This window comes from Xenopus tropicalis, chromosome 8 (assembly GCF_000004195.4).
Source record: "Xenopus tropicalis strain Nigerian chromosome 8, UCB_Xtro_10.0, whole genome shotgun sequence".
Classification (NCBI taxonomy): Eukaryota; Metazoa; Chordata; class Amphibia; order Anura; family Pipidae; genus Xenopus; species Xenopus tropicalis.
In genome coordinates this window covers 70833717-70849730 of record NC_030684.2, presented here as the reverse complement: position 1 = coordinate 70849730, position 16014 = coordinate 70833717, and the positions used below count along the sequence as shown (strand labels likewise).

At 37.7% G+C, this 16014-nt stretch overlaps 1 protein-coding gene across 2 annotated transcripts in view; it reads left to right on the top strand.

Moving 5' to 3' along the window:
• The window catches only part of mark4 (MAP/microtubule affinity-regulating kinase 4), a 31508-nt gene that overhangs the window by 8284 nt on the left and 7210 nt on the right, over window positions 1–16014 (top strand). For both annotated transcript variants that reach the window (XM_012968960.3, XM_002932636.5), the window contains exons 4-14: window positions 6188–6236; window positions 6501–6566; window positions 6989–7059; window positions 8234–8290; window positions 8397–8633; window positions 9780–9899; window positions 9997–10096; window positions 10597–10706; window positions 10802–10952; window positions 11242–11456; window positions 15278–15381. In XM_012968960.3, coding sequence (XP_012824414.1) covers window positions 6188–6236; window positions 6501–6566; window positions 6989–7059; window positions 8234–8290; window positions 8397–8633; window positions 9780–9899; window positions 9997–10096; window positions 10597–10706; window positions 10802–10952; window positions 11242–11456; window positions 15278–15381 — 1280 coding nt within the window. The remainder of the gene's footprint in view (window positions 1–6187; window positions 6237–6500; window positions 6567–6988; window positions 7060–8233; window positions 8291–8396; window positions 8634–9779; window positions 9900–9996; window positions 10097–10596; window positions 10707–10801; window positions 10953–11241; window positions 11457–15277; window positions 15382–16014) is intronic.

Here is a 16014-nt window from a genome sequence, read left to right as displayed (position 1 = left end):
ATATATATATATATATATTGTTGTTATATAGGGCCAAATCTGAAACTGAAAGTAAAGCTTACATTCTACTTCTTGTTTATGGGGCACAATAAAACAAATTAGCTGTTCCTTGCCTGAAAGTCAAACGAAGCCAGCAGCTGGGGGAAATAAGTGGTTTGTGTATATACAGAGGGCTTCTCAGTAGACAGCTGACATTCGGTTTTAAATGTCTCCCTGTTTAGTGCGAAAAATAACTATAACTCATAATTAAAAGAATGTTCAGCCCAAACCCTATTTACTGTATTGAACTCAGTTTTGACAAAGAGGTATGCTGCCAATTTATTGCTTGATAAAATAGCCAATCTGTGGCAATCCATAAAAGATAGATTTAGGGTGATCATGTTGGACATTCCAGGAGCTGTTTTTGTATATCTGATAATATCTGTAAATACATTATTTGGTGATTGTATGGTATGGTAAAGGTAGACCAGGCCTAATGTTTTATTAGAGCTTGACAAATCTGCATTTGAACCCAGATATACGAGTTGGCTTCATCACACAAGATTTGGCTTAAAATTTATTAAGGGGGAAACTTACCTTTTTCAACACTGTCTCCCTTCCAAACAACTTTTCAGTTGGTCTTCAATATTTATTTGCTATGGTTTAATAATTATTAGCCTTCTCATTTTGTCTCTTTCCAGCAACTGCAAATACTGTCTGTATGGGTGTCACAGATGAACTGTGAGGCTTAAATAGTATTATTTTTACTTTAAATTTGTGATTTTATTTCTGAGATTCTCTATTATTCACCTGCCATTTTGATTTTATAGCTGCTCCTTGCTTGTTAACCTAATTAACCCACATCAACTGTTTAAATTTCAAACCTATGTGCTAAAGAACAAAGCATGTAAATAATTACAAAAAAATGCAAGTTTTGCAAGACTCTCAAATGAAAGTGTTGTTTCTGAGAGAGGTTACTAGTATACTGTTTTTCTGTGACTTGCTACAAATGGCATGGTTAATGGGATCCCAGCAGGTGGGTAGCAGGTTATTCACTGAAATTGTAGGCAGTAGTACATAGTGTACGGTGAAGGTGGCTAGAAAATAGTACAGGTCGTGTGTGGGAAATTTTCTATTGTTATTCATGTGGGGGAGATATTGGCATGAGTTCTGTGTAGGAGTTCTTGGGTTGGCATTTAATCAATGTGGGTGACTGTAGATGGCACGGACACAGATTTTCTTGTGACCAACAGTGTGGTGGTGGAGAGTGGGCCAGCACACCAAGTAAGAAATTTAGCTTAAACATATAAAGCAAAAATATTTAAAAGCATATGAAAGCTTATGAAACATCATGGGCAGATGCAATATAAAGAGAAATCTAACCGTTACTAAAAATGATGTGCCTGTTGTACTCTTATTGTTATTAAGCCATTTTCCTAATCTATAATAAGTGTGCAGGGATATTTACCTTTATTTGTATGTGTAGGTGCATTTTCAACAAGTTAAGGATGGTCTTCATATGGGGAGGAACACAGTGTGCGTCAGGTGCCCTGGATTCTCTCCAGCAAGCCGCAGATGACGTGCTCGCATATGTGTCATGACTAGTACTGTTAATTTTGCATTCATGCAGATGGCATTTATTTTAGCTATACTGATGGGAGGATCAAAATGTTGCTGAGCTATTTTAAAACTGTATATTTCCTAGTTGCTATGCAAACTTTTAATTACTTTCTTTTTTTGGTCATGTAAATTTGGCTCCTTTTATGTCCCGAGAATGCTGTAGAGCAGGTATAAACAAGCAGCGGCTAGAAGATAATGTTGGGAAACGCAGCTCAACTATTGAGAAAGAGGTACAGATGTAGGGAATGTTATCAACATTTATAATTTATGGCTACTAGCTCTTCAAGAAGGATGATGGGAGCTTTATAATCATTGAAGGATTGTAGACTGGACCTTCCTGCTTTGTATATATTTTGGCTCATAGCTCTTAACCAATATACCTTCTTGTCCTCAAGGATGATCCCAAGGCTAGAAACCAATCTGTATGTCAGTTATTATTTATCTTGTGTTTGTTTTTGCACAGAGGTTAAACCTGCATCTCAACAGCTGTTTTAGACTCCCAGCCTGCTCAGCCAATCAGTCTGACACCCCTGGTTTAAAATGCAACATTATGCCCTTGGTGATATTTATGGATGTTTCCATGGAGTGGACGATTAATTAGCTTTCATTAAATATCTTTCTTTGTGAGGCTTCCTGACATTTTATTTTCGATGTCAGCTGTAAAAGAGAAGTTTTATTTTCAGCAACTTTTTTTGTCCATTTAATTAACCACAAATGAACCACTGAAGCCAGCTACAATTGTAGCATTAGCCAAATATCAAAATAGTGGATAACCTGTTTTTAAAGGGGGGCTGAACCTAAAATAAATAAATAAAAATGTATATAAACTTACTAGGGTTAGGAGATATCAGCAGTTATAGACATCTTTTTACTGCTAGACCAGCTTTCAGATTAAAAGCTCTCTTAGATATATGTCACCTACCCTTAAGACATCACTACAAAGCTCCACAGACCAATATTCCCCCAAGATATGAGAGTAAGCTCCGTAGACCACTATCTACAAATAGCAACAAACATACCAACAGAACAACCGCCACCGAAACAAAAATGCAATAAATGTGTACGCTCTGTAAATTTTGTTTGTATTAATCCCCCTTTTCTTACTCCCCCCCTCTTTATAAAACTCAATAAAAATTTTGAGTTACTAAAAATAAGCTCTCTTAGATGGCCCAGAGTTTCAGGAACCCTAACTGTCCATGCTAAACTTGCCACCTATCTGGGCAGCTTGGCTTTTCATCATGCCTACCCCCCAGTGTCTTCAAAATATCCTCCAACATCATTACCCTCACACATTTTGCCTGCTTTTAACCCTTTTCTATGCCCTTTCTATGCACTTCCCAAATTAAGTTAACCCTAGGATTGCTGTTGTCAGTTGAGCCAAAAGTAGTATAATAATGCAAATACCACACAAACCACATAAATAGAAATATAATGAAAATTGCACAAGAGACCAGAAAAGTATGTTGGATAAGTTTTTTAACTTTTTTTTGGGGGGGGGGGGGTTTAGATACCCTTTAACAGTTTCTGAGATATTAGCAGTTAAGCTTGCCAAACACGTTAAGATTTTTCTCTCCCTAATGACCAATGTTCAGTGTGATTGTACATGTAGCGATTTTTTCAGTTAGAAAATTGATCAGGCAGGTACCTGCAGCGAGCACTTCCTTCTTCCGTATGTCTTCTGCCGGCAAAATCCCTGGGCCAGCGCATGTGCATTAGAGTGAAAAGCCGACTTTCTTCTTCTCACTCTATTGCGCAAGCACGCCAACGTGGAAGAAGGAAGCGCTCACTGCTACCCCGGGCTGGTGCTGTTCTCTCTTAACAGGGGCGCCAGCCCGCGGTACAAGGTAAGCGATTGTAGTCACTTGGGGTGCCTAACATTTTGGCACCCCCAAGTGACTTAGGCTTTCCTTCTCCTTTAAAAGAAATGTGAATGTGGTTAGCAGTAAATGTACGCATTATTGCCAGAATGAGATACTGGTTTCAAAAGTAAACTATGCATTTAATAAATTGTAGTGAGTATAGAATAGGATATACAAGATAGATGTGAAGTGACATCCTGTGTAATTTCTAGCAGTGTGATTAGAAAAAAAAGTCAAGCACAATGATATATTAAGCACACAGTTAAATGTAAAATCCTTGACCTTTTGCCATTATAATTACACTTAATTTATGTGTTGTACAATATAAATTTTGCATAGCGAATTAAGAATAATCTATTTTATTTGCTTGAGAATGGGTTTTTAGACTGTAATTTAGGAGCAAATTTTAATGGTATGCATTATCCTAACCAGACATTGTTTCGTATTTGCTGGAAACAGTTCTGTTCTATACCCCACAGTGTATTAAATAGGATTTAGTTCTATACCAGGTCTTTTCAGACCCCATATCAGGAAACCCATTATCTAGAAAGTTCCTTCCGAATTACGGAAAGGCCATCTCCCATAGACTCCATTTTAATCAAATAATTCACATTTTTTAAAATGATTTCCCTTTTTTACTGTAATAATAAAACAGAACCTTGTACTTGATCCCAACTAAGATATAATTAATCCCTATTGGAGCCGAAACAATCCTAATGGGTTTAATTACTGTTTTTAAATAATTTTATTAGCAGACTTAGGGGCAAAGTATGACAGGTCCGATTTTAAAAAAAATTGTATTTTTTCTTTAACGTATTTTCTGCGATATTTTCCTTAATTTGCTTGACTTAAATGTTAATAATGTTAATAATAACACCTGTACTAAAGGGTAGGAAGTGTTGTAATCTAATTTTTTGGAATATGAAAGCATAGAAAAATGTAGGTGTTGCTTGAAGTATACAAGATTTCCAGATAAGGTCCAAAATCTGCATATATTTCTCATATTTATCACATTATCTTATCACCAATTCTAGCTATACCTGTACTTAAGCTCCCATTTAGAGGAATGGTTGCAAAATATTTTCATATGAGCCTCACCTGAGCATCATTGCTCACAGTGTATTTACAATCTGTAATCCAACTTTCGGCCCACTCCTTGAGAAAGGCCTTAAAGTGGAGTGAAACGTTGTATGTACAGATACACTAAATAAAAATTATTTGATTCACTGCAGATTGGAGTGTGGGTCCTTTGATATACAGTATATATAATATATATATATAATATATACTGTAATCATAGGAATGCAAAATCTTTTGGATCCCTAATTTCATTATAGAACTTTGAGCCATAAGTCTCTTAGTGACCCAGAAAATTAGACAAGCCCTTTAGATAGCCTTTCTGAAGTACAGGAATAATCTCTGGGCATTGCTAGAAGTGCAGGAATATTTATGCAGGAAGAATAAGTGCATGGTTCAATTCTGTTTGAGTGAACGCATAAAACTCTGTTTCTGGTTGGTTTTTCGATCAGTGCCATGAGTTACATGGCAACGCAAAGCACAGAGCAAAAAGGCCACTGTCTGCCAGAAAAAGGTTAATAATTCTTTTGTTTTACAAAGACTAGTACTTAATGTTGCTGTCCTGTTAATGCAGGGGTGCTCAAAAGATATATTGTGATCAACTGGTAGATTACAGCTCTGATTATTTATATTTTTTAAAATGGGTGTTGTTCTTTTAAATATCAACACTTTTTTTTCTTGTGTAATGAAATAAAATTTAATTTCCATGCCATTGCAACACAAGGTGATAGACCCTAGGGCTATAATTCACTAAAATAACCCCCACATTGATAGTTTGGGCTACCTTGTGTAAAGTCTTTACAATTCCTTTACTAAAGTAAAAAACATGGCTACTACCACTAATGTATAATGCAAGTGTCCAGGCTCACAATATCTGGACTCATTAAAAGAACATTTTGGGTCAGACTGGGGGGTGCAGGGCGTTCCGGGGCTTCTGCCTCAGGGGCCCCTGCACCCTCCAATGGCCCCTGTTGCCTTCAATGGCCTTCAATGGCCCCCCTCCCGCACAGGGCCCCAACACCCTCCCCCTAGCGCTCCTAAAAGAAACTTACTGAGACCGCGGATTGCGGGAGCGGCCTGGGGGGGAGCAGATCTGGGCTGCTGGGGCCCACCGGGATTTTTCCCGCCCCCCCCCCCCCCATTTTTTAAATATGGCAGGTATGGGCACGGAAGTCATCTGCTTAATTATAATACAAGAGATTTTAAGTAATACTTCATTATTCCTTTTCCAGTTAGCAGTTATCTGCTGTTCTAATTCCACTACATAATGTGTCTTTCCAGCATTTTGCAGTTACATATACATGTAGTCATGGATATGTAGTCTGTGACCTTTTAAAAACTGAAAATGTGTTGTAGATTGACTTTACCACTCATGGTTTGTGGTGTTGCATTAGGCTAATGTAGTCATACTTTTAGGTTGTTGGAGTTGTTTTTATTGTACGGTATATAAAGCTAATTTTCTATACCAGTTGCTGCTTAAGTAAAAGGTACTTGCTGACCTGAACACATTTCTAGAGTGGGTAAAGATATGGCTGTTCTATTGCATTATGTTGTATACTGCCAGTTTAGCAAGCTGGATGTTGAATCAATATGAGATTACAATGTGCCTTTTATAGAAGATATAATTTAACTGTCCATTATTTTTACTTCAGCTATTTCGTGAGGTCCGAATCATGAAAGGACTTAATCATCCTAATATTGGTAAGATGGTCTTGGTACCTTTTTACTGCCTTTGAGTCCTTTTACCTTCTAAGTAATCCAGATGAATTTTATGTTTTTATTCCTTATCTTGCTGGGTCTCTCACTGTCTTGAGCTCTTTGTTAACCTCTCCTGCACTTTCTTTCTCCCATCTGCTAATTTTATTATCTTTTTCCCCATTTTGCTTATTCTCATGTTGATATTTTGTTTCTGTTCTAATTTACCCCCTTCCTGATGCCTTTTTATTATTTCCTTCTCCCTGACAGTGAAGCTGTTTGAAGTCATAGAAACTGAGAAAACGCTTTATCTCATCATGGAATACGCCAGTGGAGGTACTCCTGCATTGACTTCTTCTTTAATCTTTTTTAATTGGTGGTCTTAAAATGGTTAGTGATCTTCCCCGCTCATTATTTAGTTTTATTTTTTCTTTCCTCTCTGTTTCTCTTTTTCATTTTCTTCTTCTTTCATGTGTTTTTTTTTTTTTTTTTTTTTTTTTTTTTTAATATCACTTCAGTTTTGCTCTTCCTTTCTTTCAAACCATTTAGTTACATATTTCTATTTCTTTCATTCTTTTCTTTGCTTTGTATACTCACCTGTTGGTTTAGCCATGAATATTTTTTTCCCTCTCAATTTTTTCATATTACTTTCCCTAAAAATCTAAAATGAAAGATTATTAAAAAAAATAAATACACAAAAAAGAGTTTTGAATTTTCTTTTTCTCTTAAACATGTTACTTTCACTTTACTTCTCTCAGGTGAGGTATTTGACTATTTAGTGTCTCATGGACGTATGAAAGAGAAAGAGGCCCGTGCCAAATTCCGACAGGTGAGGGACTGCCAGTGTCCGACTTCATTACCTCATAATTGGCAGTTATATTTACTGCTCTCTTGCATAAGTTTTGTGATTTACAGCTGGTTGCTTTGCAAGTCCTCACATTTTTTAACTAAATCTTTCTTATTTAGGAATTACGAGATTTAAAGTGCCTTTAAAAGAAGGGGCAGTTTAGGGGTCAGGGCTGCCCTGAGGTGTCCAAATCAATGCCCCCCCACACATATTTTGTCAGATTGGGTTGAGGGGCAATACAGTACAGAGGGGCAAAAAATAGATAGCACTCACACAGCTATTAAATTCACCGACGGGTGCACAATCCAACAGGGTCCCTCCACTCCTGCACATGTACATCCAAGCGATTATAGGCAGCACTCCGTCTTGCCTTTATTGTCACAATGCGGGCAGCAGCAAAGTTTCGAGCCAAATTGGCTCTTTATCAAGATTGGGTTGAGGGGACCCGCATTACTGGCGCAGAGAACTCAATTGAGAATTGAAAATGCTTACTATTTAAAAATCTGAATTTTGCCTCTCTTAATCTACGAGGAGCAGCTTTTTTCCACCTTTGGTAACTTTCAGGAGGCTGCCACCTGAGGTGAGTTTCTTAATTCACCTCAAGGCATTAGCACCCCTGATTAGTTAGTTGGTACTCCTTTAAATGCAATCAATGCAGCCCTGCAACAAGCATTTATTAGATGTGTCCCTGAATTTTCATATAATCTGGTAACCTTAATTTAGAGGGGGTTTCTTAATCTGCAGTTAAAATAAGAACATTATTAACTAAAAGAGCTAAAACTTTGCTTTCCTGCAGAAATCTTTAGATTTTCATCAATTGTATTCATACTGGGTTCTCTGAGAATTCAGCCCCCTTCCCACTGTATGTTTGCGCATTGACAAGAGAGTAATCCATCTGTCACCACATACATGAGGTGCACATAAGCATTTTCTTGCTGAAATCTATTCCTATAAATTCCCACACATAGCGAAAAGGAGCGACTCTACGTTTTCTTCAGCACTGAGGGAAACACAACATGTGCCATTAGTCATAGGTGGCCCTCAGCTCTGTAAATAAGTCACAATAGATATTTTTTTCTAGGTTTCAAACTCTTTACTGAAAGCCCCTGGCACACAGGGGCTTTCAGTAAAGAAAACTTTTCTTTGTCTATTTCAGATTGTCTCTGCAGTCCATTACTGTCATCAGAAGAACATAGTTCATCGGGATCTCAAGGTCTGTAACAAGATCTAATTTTTTAATTGTATATTTGTTCTTCCTGTGCCCATGTTCAAAATCAATCTGTTTTTATTCTCCAACTTTCCTTTTGTTTTACTCACAGGCTGAGAATCTCCTTCTTGATTCAGAGTCTAATATAAAAATTGCAGACTTTGGATTCAGTAATGAGTTTACTCCAGGTGGGAAATTGGACACTTTCTGCGGTAGCCCCCCTTACGCTGCCCCTGAACTCTTTCAGGGAAAAAGGTACAATGGACCTGAGGTGGATGTCTGGAGCCTGGGAGTTATCTTATACACATTGGTCAGTGGATCCCTGCCATTTGATGGGCAGAATCTTAAGGTAGGTCATATGAGCTTGAGGTGAAAGGAAACAATAAATAAGGACTAATATAACACCATGACTTATATTGTCACCACTGGTTTACCATGTGCTGTAGGGGTTAAGCGTGTTCCTTATGTTTCAAGGAAGAGAAATGCTAAAATATTTTTCTGAACTTAACCAACACCAAAACCGTATAACTTTTTCTTTCCAATTTCTATTACTTATTGTTTTGTGATGTGCCAGATTGAATAAATTATATAAATGTGCTTCTTGCTTAGTTTGGTGGAATTGCAGTTCTCCATGGATTTAAAACAAATATTGTAATCTTATTTATGTGAAAAACATTTTAGTGTACATTTTAGGCACAGGCTTGTAATTATTATTAAGGGAAATGCCACTGATGTTATGTAGCAAAAGGCAGTCTGCAAAATACAGGGCCTTAGGCAAATGTAAAACTTTGGCCCCCAAAAAATGCACAACTGCATAGCAAAAATTACATTTAATTAGGCCATACCCTTGGTACTGCGCCCCTTATTAATGCTATTTTTAGCAACAATGAGCACTGCATACGTGGATAAGACATACCACTTTTAAAGAAGTGCTCTAAATATCTTTGCCACGAGGAAGACAAACAAATGGGATAAGCAAATATTCTTGCACAGAAGAGAGGAAAGCAAGTTCATGAAGGGTAAAGTAAATGTGAGAAAATATAACAAGAAAGCATCAGGAGAGCAGGAAAAAGGCTGCACTGCAGAAACCAGTGGGCCAGCCCCTCTCAACCCCCACAAGAGCCCATACACCACTGCAGCCTGGACCCCCCCCTAGAAAGCCAGCCTTAGAAAGTATAATAAATGCCCCGCAGGGATTGTGTGAATCTTCTGGTTCACACAAATGTAATGTTTTCACTTGTCAGATTCTGAAACAAATTGGTTTAGTCAGGCTTGAGAAGGTGGGTAAACAAAACACCAAGGCTTCTATGATATACAGGGCCCATGATATACAGGGGTTATTTAACTTATGGACCTTATACAAAACTTCACGCATGCCCTTTACCAAAGATATAGAGAGATAAAGGAAAAAGTTCAGGTGGAAAATGTATCATGCAAAGACTTTATATATGCCCCAGAGAAATGGAACAGTAAATATAATGATCCCTTTTTTAAGGAACTGAGAGAGCGAGTTCTGCGTGGGAAATACAGAATTCCATTCTATATGAGCACAGACTGTGAGGGTGTTCTACGAAGATTCCTAGTGTTAAATCCAAGCAAGAGGTGCACTTTGGACGTAAGCCCCTAGAAATCTAATATCTTTGGCTGCCTTTGACTATAATGCTTACTATATCCTCTTATTGCTTGTGGTCTTACCTTTTTCTTTTCTCTAGCAAATAATGAATGACAAGTGGATGAATATTGGATTTGATAGTGATGATCTAAAGCCATATAAAGAACCAGAGGAGGACAATGCAGATCCCAAACGCATTGGTAAGAACCAAATGATAAATGGAAAACATACCCTATTTAAAAGTTGTGTTTATCTTATTCTTTCTTTTTTTCACATATACAATATGTTTAGCAAAAAATAGTGGCATAGGTTATTTTGCAAAGCAAGCCTACTTCTCTTGCTAATGTCAGAGGCTTAAACTGATATAAGCCTCTGCATACTTTGCGACTGTTGTTCCACGGTCAGATTCTAGATATGCTCTTCTGACAATAGTTGCAGGTATTTAAAACTTGTAGTTTATCATCTGGTGTTAGCAAGTCACAGGTTGCATACCCATTAGAAAGGAATGAATTTGTGAAAATCAAAATCTGGTAACTTACATTTTTTTGTTGGTTTAGATAAAAACATGTTGTATGATACGTAGCAAGAAAGGGGTATTCTAGGAGCTGATGATTGTTATGGGGCCATGAAGCAAAAATAGATTGTTGTATGTAGATTGTTGTATGATACTAAATATCTTATTTTTTTCTGATCTCTATAGAGATTATGTTGGAAATGGGTTACTCACGTGAGGAGATTAAAGATGCTCTGAGCTCAAACAAGTACAATGAAGTGATGGCAACATACCTGCTGCTTGGAAGAAAGCCTGAGGTAAGATGCCAGCCAATCAGTTCACTTGCTTGCTGTCCCTGGCTTTCCATATGTGGGAGATAGATTTTAACCTTTCTTATCTTTTTGTCACACAGAGTGAAGGAGGAGAGTCTCGTTCAGACAGCACTCTTTCACTTTCTAGGTCCCGTGTTGCCTCAGATGTTACCAACGGTGCCACCAAGTCATCATCAGTACACAGCAAAAACCAGAGAGGCTATCAAAGGCAGAGAAGACACAGTGACTTCTGTATGTGTCAGGACTTATACAAGCTTAGACATTACTCTGAAGCTTATGTTTGTTTCCTGTTACTTTATTTTAAGGGATGAACTAGTTTGCCTTTATTTCTGGAAATATTTTGAGTAAAATATTTTCTAGTCTTAAAAGGCATATTTTCAAACACATATTTGAAGGATTTTTTCTTTTGCTTAATGAAACACTTGTTTAAAAGCAGATTAATACCCATGTTTTTTTCTTTCTGCAGTGTAAAGTTGCTACTACATACTTATATTAAGTTTTGTTCCTCTAATCTTTACAGGTGGTCCTGCCCCAGCTCCTTCACAGGCCAAGCGCAGCCCTCCTGGTGTAGGCGATGATGGTGCTGTTGGAGAACGTCTTGCCCCCCGGAGGGGCAGTGGATCAGTGGGTGGGGGCAGCCGGCCTCCCCCTCCCTCAAGTCCCATGGTCAGCCATGCCCACAACCCTAACAAGGCAGAGATTCCTGAGCCAAGAAAGGAGGCCCCACCAACAACTGTGAGATTGTATTTTTTTTTCCCTGTAAATTCCTAATACACCGCATATAAAATACTTGTGTGAAAATGATGCGAGATAGTTTAGAGGAAAGAGAATGGAACAGTATGTTAAACCTCATGAAGCAGATTAAGAAATTGAAGTAAAATATAAAGGTGGGAGAAAAGGAGAATGAGACGGTGAGGGTCCTGATCATGAGTAGGACCCATTCAAGCAATTAGTGCGCTTCTCTTCTATTTTTGTGGTTGTACCTGTGCCCTAAGCAGAGAGAAGCCTACTTCAGCTTTATTGAGCCTCTTTTCATCATGTCGGGTTTGCTGCTTTCAGCTTACTGCACCATTTTCAATTCTCTATACTTAAGCCAAACTAGGAAATGGCAGACAATTAAATGGAAAGAAACATATGCTCTAAGTAAAAATAGTTGAAATCTCACCCATAGTAAAGATGGGCCCGGGTGCTCATGCCCCAGACCTTCAGCTTAAGGGAGCCATATAGGAAATCCAAAAAATATGAAAGGCAGGCACCCCGGATATAAATGGGGAAAAAAGTACGGTAATCAGCAGTGGCTCAGAAAATGTTTCGTACCTACATGGTATTTAATTATAGGCTGAATAACAATCCACAAACAATTAGTATTTAAAGCAAAACTAGCCAGTGGCTTAAAAGAAAAAAAATAACCAATCACAATGTATTATTAATCAAGGTTAATTAAATGACAATTGTTAGAACAATACAGTTCAGTGACCTGCCATAAATCCATGGTATAGTATATCCAAAACGATTTTATATATCTTTTAAATAGAACCTAATTCTTAGTTTATTTATTTCTTGATTATTATTCTATTTTTCTTATCTAACTTTCTATTTTTCTTTTTTTCTTTCTTTTGCAGAAAAAATAGCAGTATATTGAAAAAATACATATGAATAGGATCTATTTACATGCTATAAATGTATTTTTAGTCAGAAGATTCTAAACAATTAAGTACATATTTATTATATCATATAAATTATAAATCCAAGTTAGAAAGGATGTATATTTGAAGTACCCATAAAAAAGAATAGCTGTATCTTAATGTCAAAAAGTACTAATCAGACTATATAGGTACTTTAAACTACATCAGTTTCATTCATTATACATAACAACATACATCATAGTCGTAATTCAAACCTTCTGGTTGTCGCGTGTGTAGGTAAAAAATCCATTTGGTTTCTTTTTTTGATAAGGGCATTAGTAATATTGCCTCCCCTAGGGCTTGGGATAATTCTGTCAATGCCTATAACCGAAAGATTAGACAATGATCTGTTGGACCATTCGTGAAAATGTCTAGCCACTGATGTATTTGATTTCTCATCAGTGATATTTATGATATGTTCACGAATTCGTTCTTTTAGTTTCCTGCTTTAGTAAATGGCAGACACCTGACTTGGAGAAAGCTCAAATACTTTCAAATGGTTTGGTCTCGGAGAATTCATAAAAACATTTTTTAGGTGGTTTCTGTTTAAGTTATTTCTCTGTAGCCTTTGTTAGCTGAAATTATCAGCCACTCTATATATACTATCTTTGGCTCTCATACGTTTCATTAAAAGAATGTAAGTTATGATGCCTTCCATCCCAGTCAGAGGGGGGTATCACACGCTCTATAGTTGTGTTATCACATTTTAAATTAAGTTTAAGTATATACCACTTCATCCTCAAACAAAACAGTTTATATTACTTTAGCAGTAGTACTGGAACACCATCCTGAAGTTCTGCATAGTTTTAAACTAGAGTGTAATCATCTTGAGGTCCTTGAAGATGTCATTTTTAATTGTTCAATTAAAGATTTATGGAAGCACTTAAGTTGCCCAGTTGCTCAATTTAAAACCAGAGAATGTCCCATCATCCTAGAATAGTAACACATAGACATAGTGGCTGGGATCTAGCCCCCATAGTAGGCATTTTTTCTTTCCTCTTGGGTTATACTCTTTAGTAAAGGCTAATTTTGGTATAAGGAATGTCTCATTAGAGGGAAGGAAGTTTGAGAGAATCTCTCATTTACTGAGGATTTTCTCTTATTATTTTATCACAACACTGAGGACTGGATGCAATTTCCGTACCTTGATCTTTTCTACTGGCCTTCTTTATTTCTTTTTCAGCAATGCTGTCAAGGTCTTGAAATATTTACTGGTAATGAATAAATGTTGTCATCAGTGCTTCTCACTAGCCGAGTAGGGCATGGTTCTGAGACTTTAAACACCTACTTTAAACCTTTTAAAATATTTTGGAGGAGAGTCTAGTATAATTTGTGGACCAGGTCTTGGCACATTCTCTTTTTTAAGTTTAATTACATTCACCAGATGGGAATCAGAAAATTATTTCAGGAAGCTGTTCTTTACCTGTTCACAACCTGTCCTATTTCTTTGCTAGGACCCTGTGTTCTGGGGCAACTGTTGAGAGTTTTTTTAATAACTTACAATATGCTAAGGTAGTGGGGATAAAAAGGAAATCTTTGGTCAGGACATGCAGAACATCAATGTGAGACAAGGTCTAGGCTTTTTTTAGGTGCTGATTCTTGTGTCATGAGATTGTTCTGCCTCTTAAACTGAAAAGGTACCCCAGACTAGGGATGCACCGAAACCAGGACTTGGTTCAGCATTAGGCCAAGATTCTGCCTTTTTCAACAGGATTTGGATTTGACTGAATCAATAATGCTCGCTAAACCAAATGTGAATCCTTAAAATCACATCTTTTTGTCACATAAACACTGAATTTTAAAAATGTTCACTGTGTGCAAAGCGTGCAATTCTCTTTAACCCCTCCTTATTTGGATTCAGTTTGGTATTCATCTAAATCTTTTGCAAAGGATATGGGGTTTGGCCGGATCCTAAAGTAGTGGATTGAGTACATCCCTACCCCAGACTGAAGAGGAAATGGCAATGGTGAACTTTAATTCTAAGAAACTTCCAATATAAATTTTAAAGGAGACATATTGGATAAATGGGAAAAACCCTAATTTTGTAGGCAATTATGAATAATATACGGTTCTGGTTTCACTTTGTGCTAAAAATTAATCCTCTCTGTAAAAATGGCCCCTTTATTGGAGCTCCCTATAGATCCTCTCAGGTCCCTGTCTGTGTTTCACATGAGGGGTGGGCGTGTAACGGTCCCTGCCAGAAGCACAGTAGGAGGGGGAGAGCCAATCACAGCCCTGCACTCACACAAGCACAGACAGGCTTCAGTTCCCTATCAGGTCAGCCTAGCTGCTGATTGGTTCCTATCCTACAGTGCAGTATATAGAGGACCGCCGGCTCCCCAACTCATCCAGAGAATTCAGGCAGCAGGAAGTGAAACAGATGGGCGGGACTAGTGGGGTTTTTGTGGAATTTCTCAATAAATCAGTTAGAAACACAACTTTTTAAGCACAATCCTTCTATATCTAGAGGAGTATAATTTACTGGTACATTCAAAATTTTTATAGGATATGTCTCCTTTTAAAGGTATTTGTAACTGCAGTTAAAAGTATTTATTTATATATTTATACTCTGGGCCTCACTCTGGATGCTGCTCTCTCAGATAAATTCACAATATTTAGCAGTGTTTGACTGCTAATATGAAAACAAAAGATAACAATAAATTCCATTGCAGTAGTGTTCAGAAGAGCACTTTGGGCAATAATACATTAGGTTATGGCAGAGGGTATATGTTCCTATTTTAATGTGGAAAAAATTCTTGGTGGTTGCAATGCATCACTGTTCTGTCATAGAGTTGTTATTCATTTTCTTGGTTAATGAATGCCGAAATGAGCACTTAACCCTATAAATAAAATTCTCATCTTCTGTACTAGATTAATACTCCACCAGGGGTGATGGGTCGCAGAAATACATATGTTTGCACAGATCGGCACAGCTCTGAAAGACATTCACTTCTCCATAATGACAAAGAGAACAGGTGTGTAATTTCTGTGTTATTCTGAGCTGTTCTGTGTAGTAATTTAAGGCTGCCAACTGATTTCATAGAAATGATTGGTAACGTGTAATCTGATAAAATATGTCTGATGCAATATTCTCATGCCAGAGGGGAATGTTGGGTGATTGTATTCATTTTAGTGTCACTAAGCCAGAAAGGCGTTCTAGCTTCCAATCTGAGTTATGGCTTCTGATTACATAGTGGTAGGAAGTGGAGTAAAAATGATCTGGCAGTATTTATTATAATTGGGGCTGACATCCTCAAAGTATTTTGATATCCTTTTCCAGGGTCGGACTGGGGGGGTGCAGGGCCCAAGGTGCCCCCGCCGGCCGCATTCCCCTGCCACCCTCCCAACGTCCTCCCCTGAGCGCGTGTAAGTGAAACGCGTCGGGGGAGGACATTGACTTCCAGGGGAAGTGGCAACAAGGATCAGGTCTGGACCACCGGGGCAGCCTAGTCCGACCCTGTCCTTTTCAGTGGGTCTTACTTATACATATGACATGTGCTATTCAACATGACCTTTAAAGTGATACTGACACCTATGGGGGATAGTTATGTTTGTTTTCAACATACAGAATGCCTTGAAGTTCCATGGCATTGCTTGTACTCAGTCAC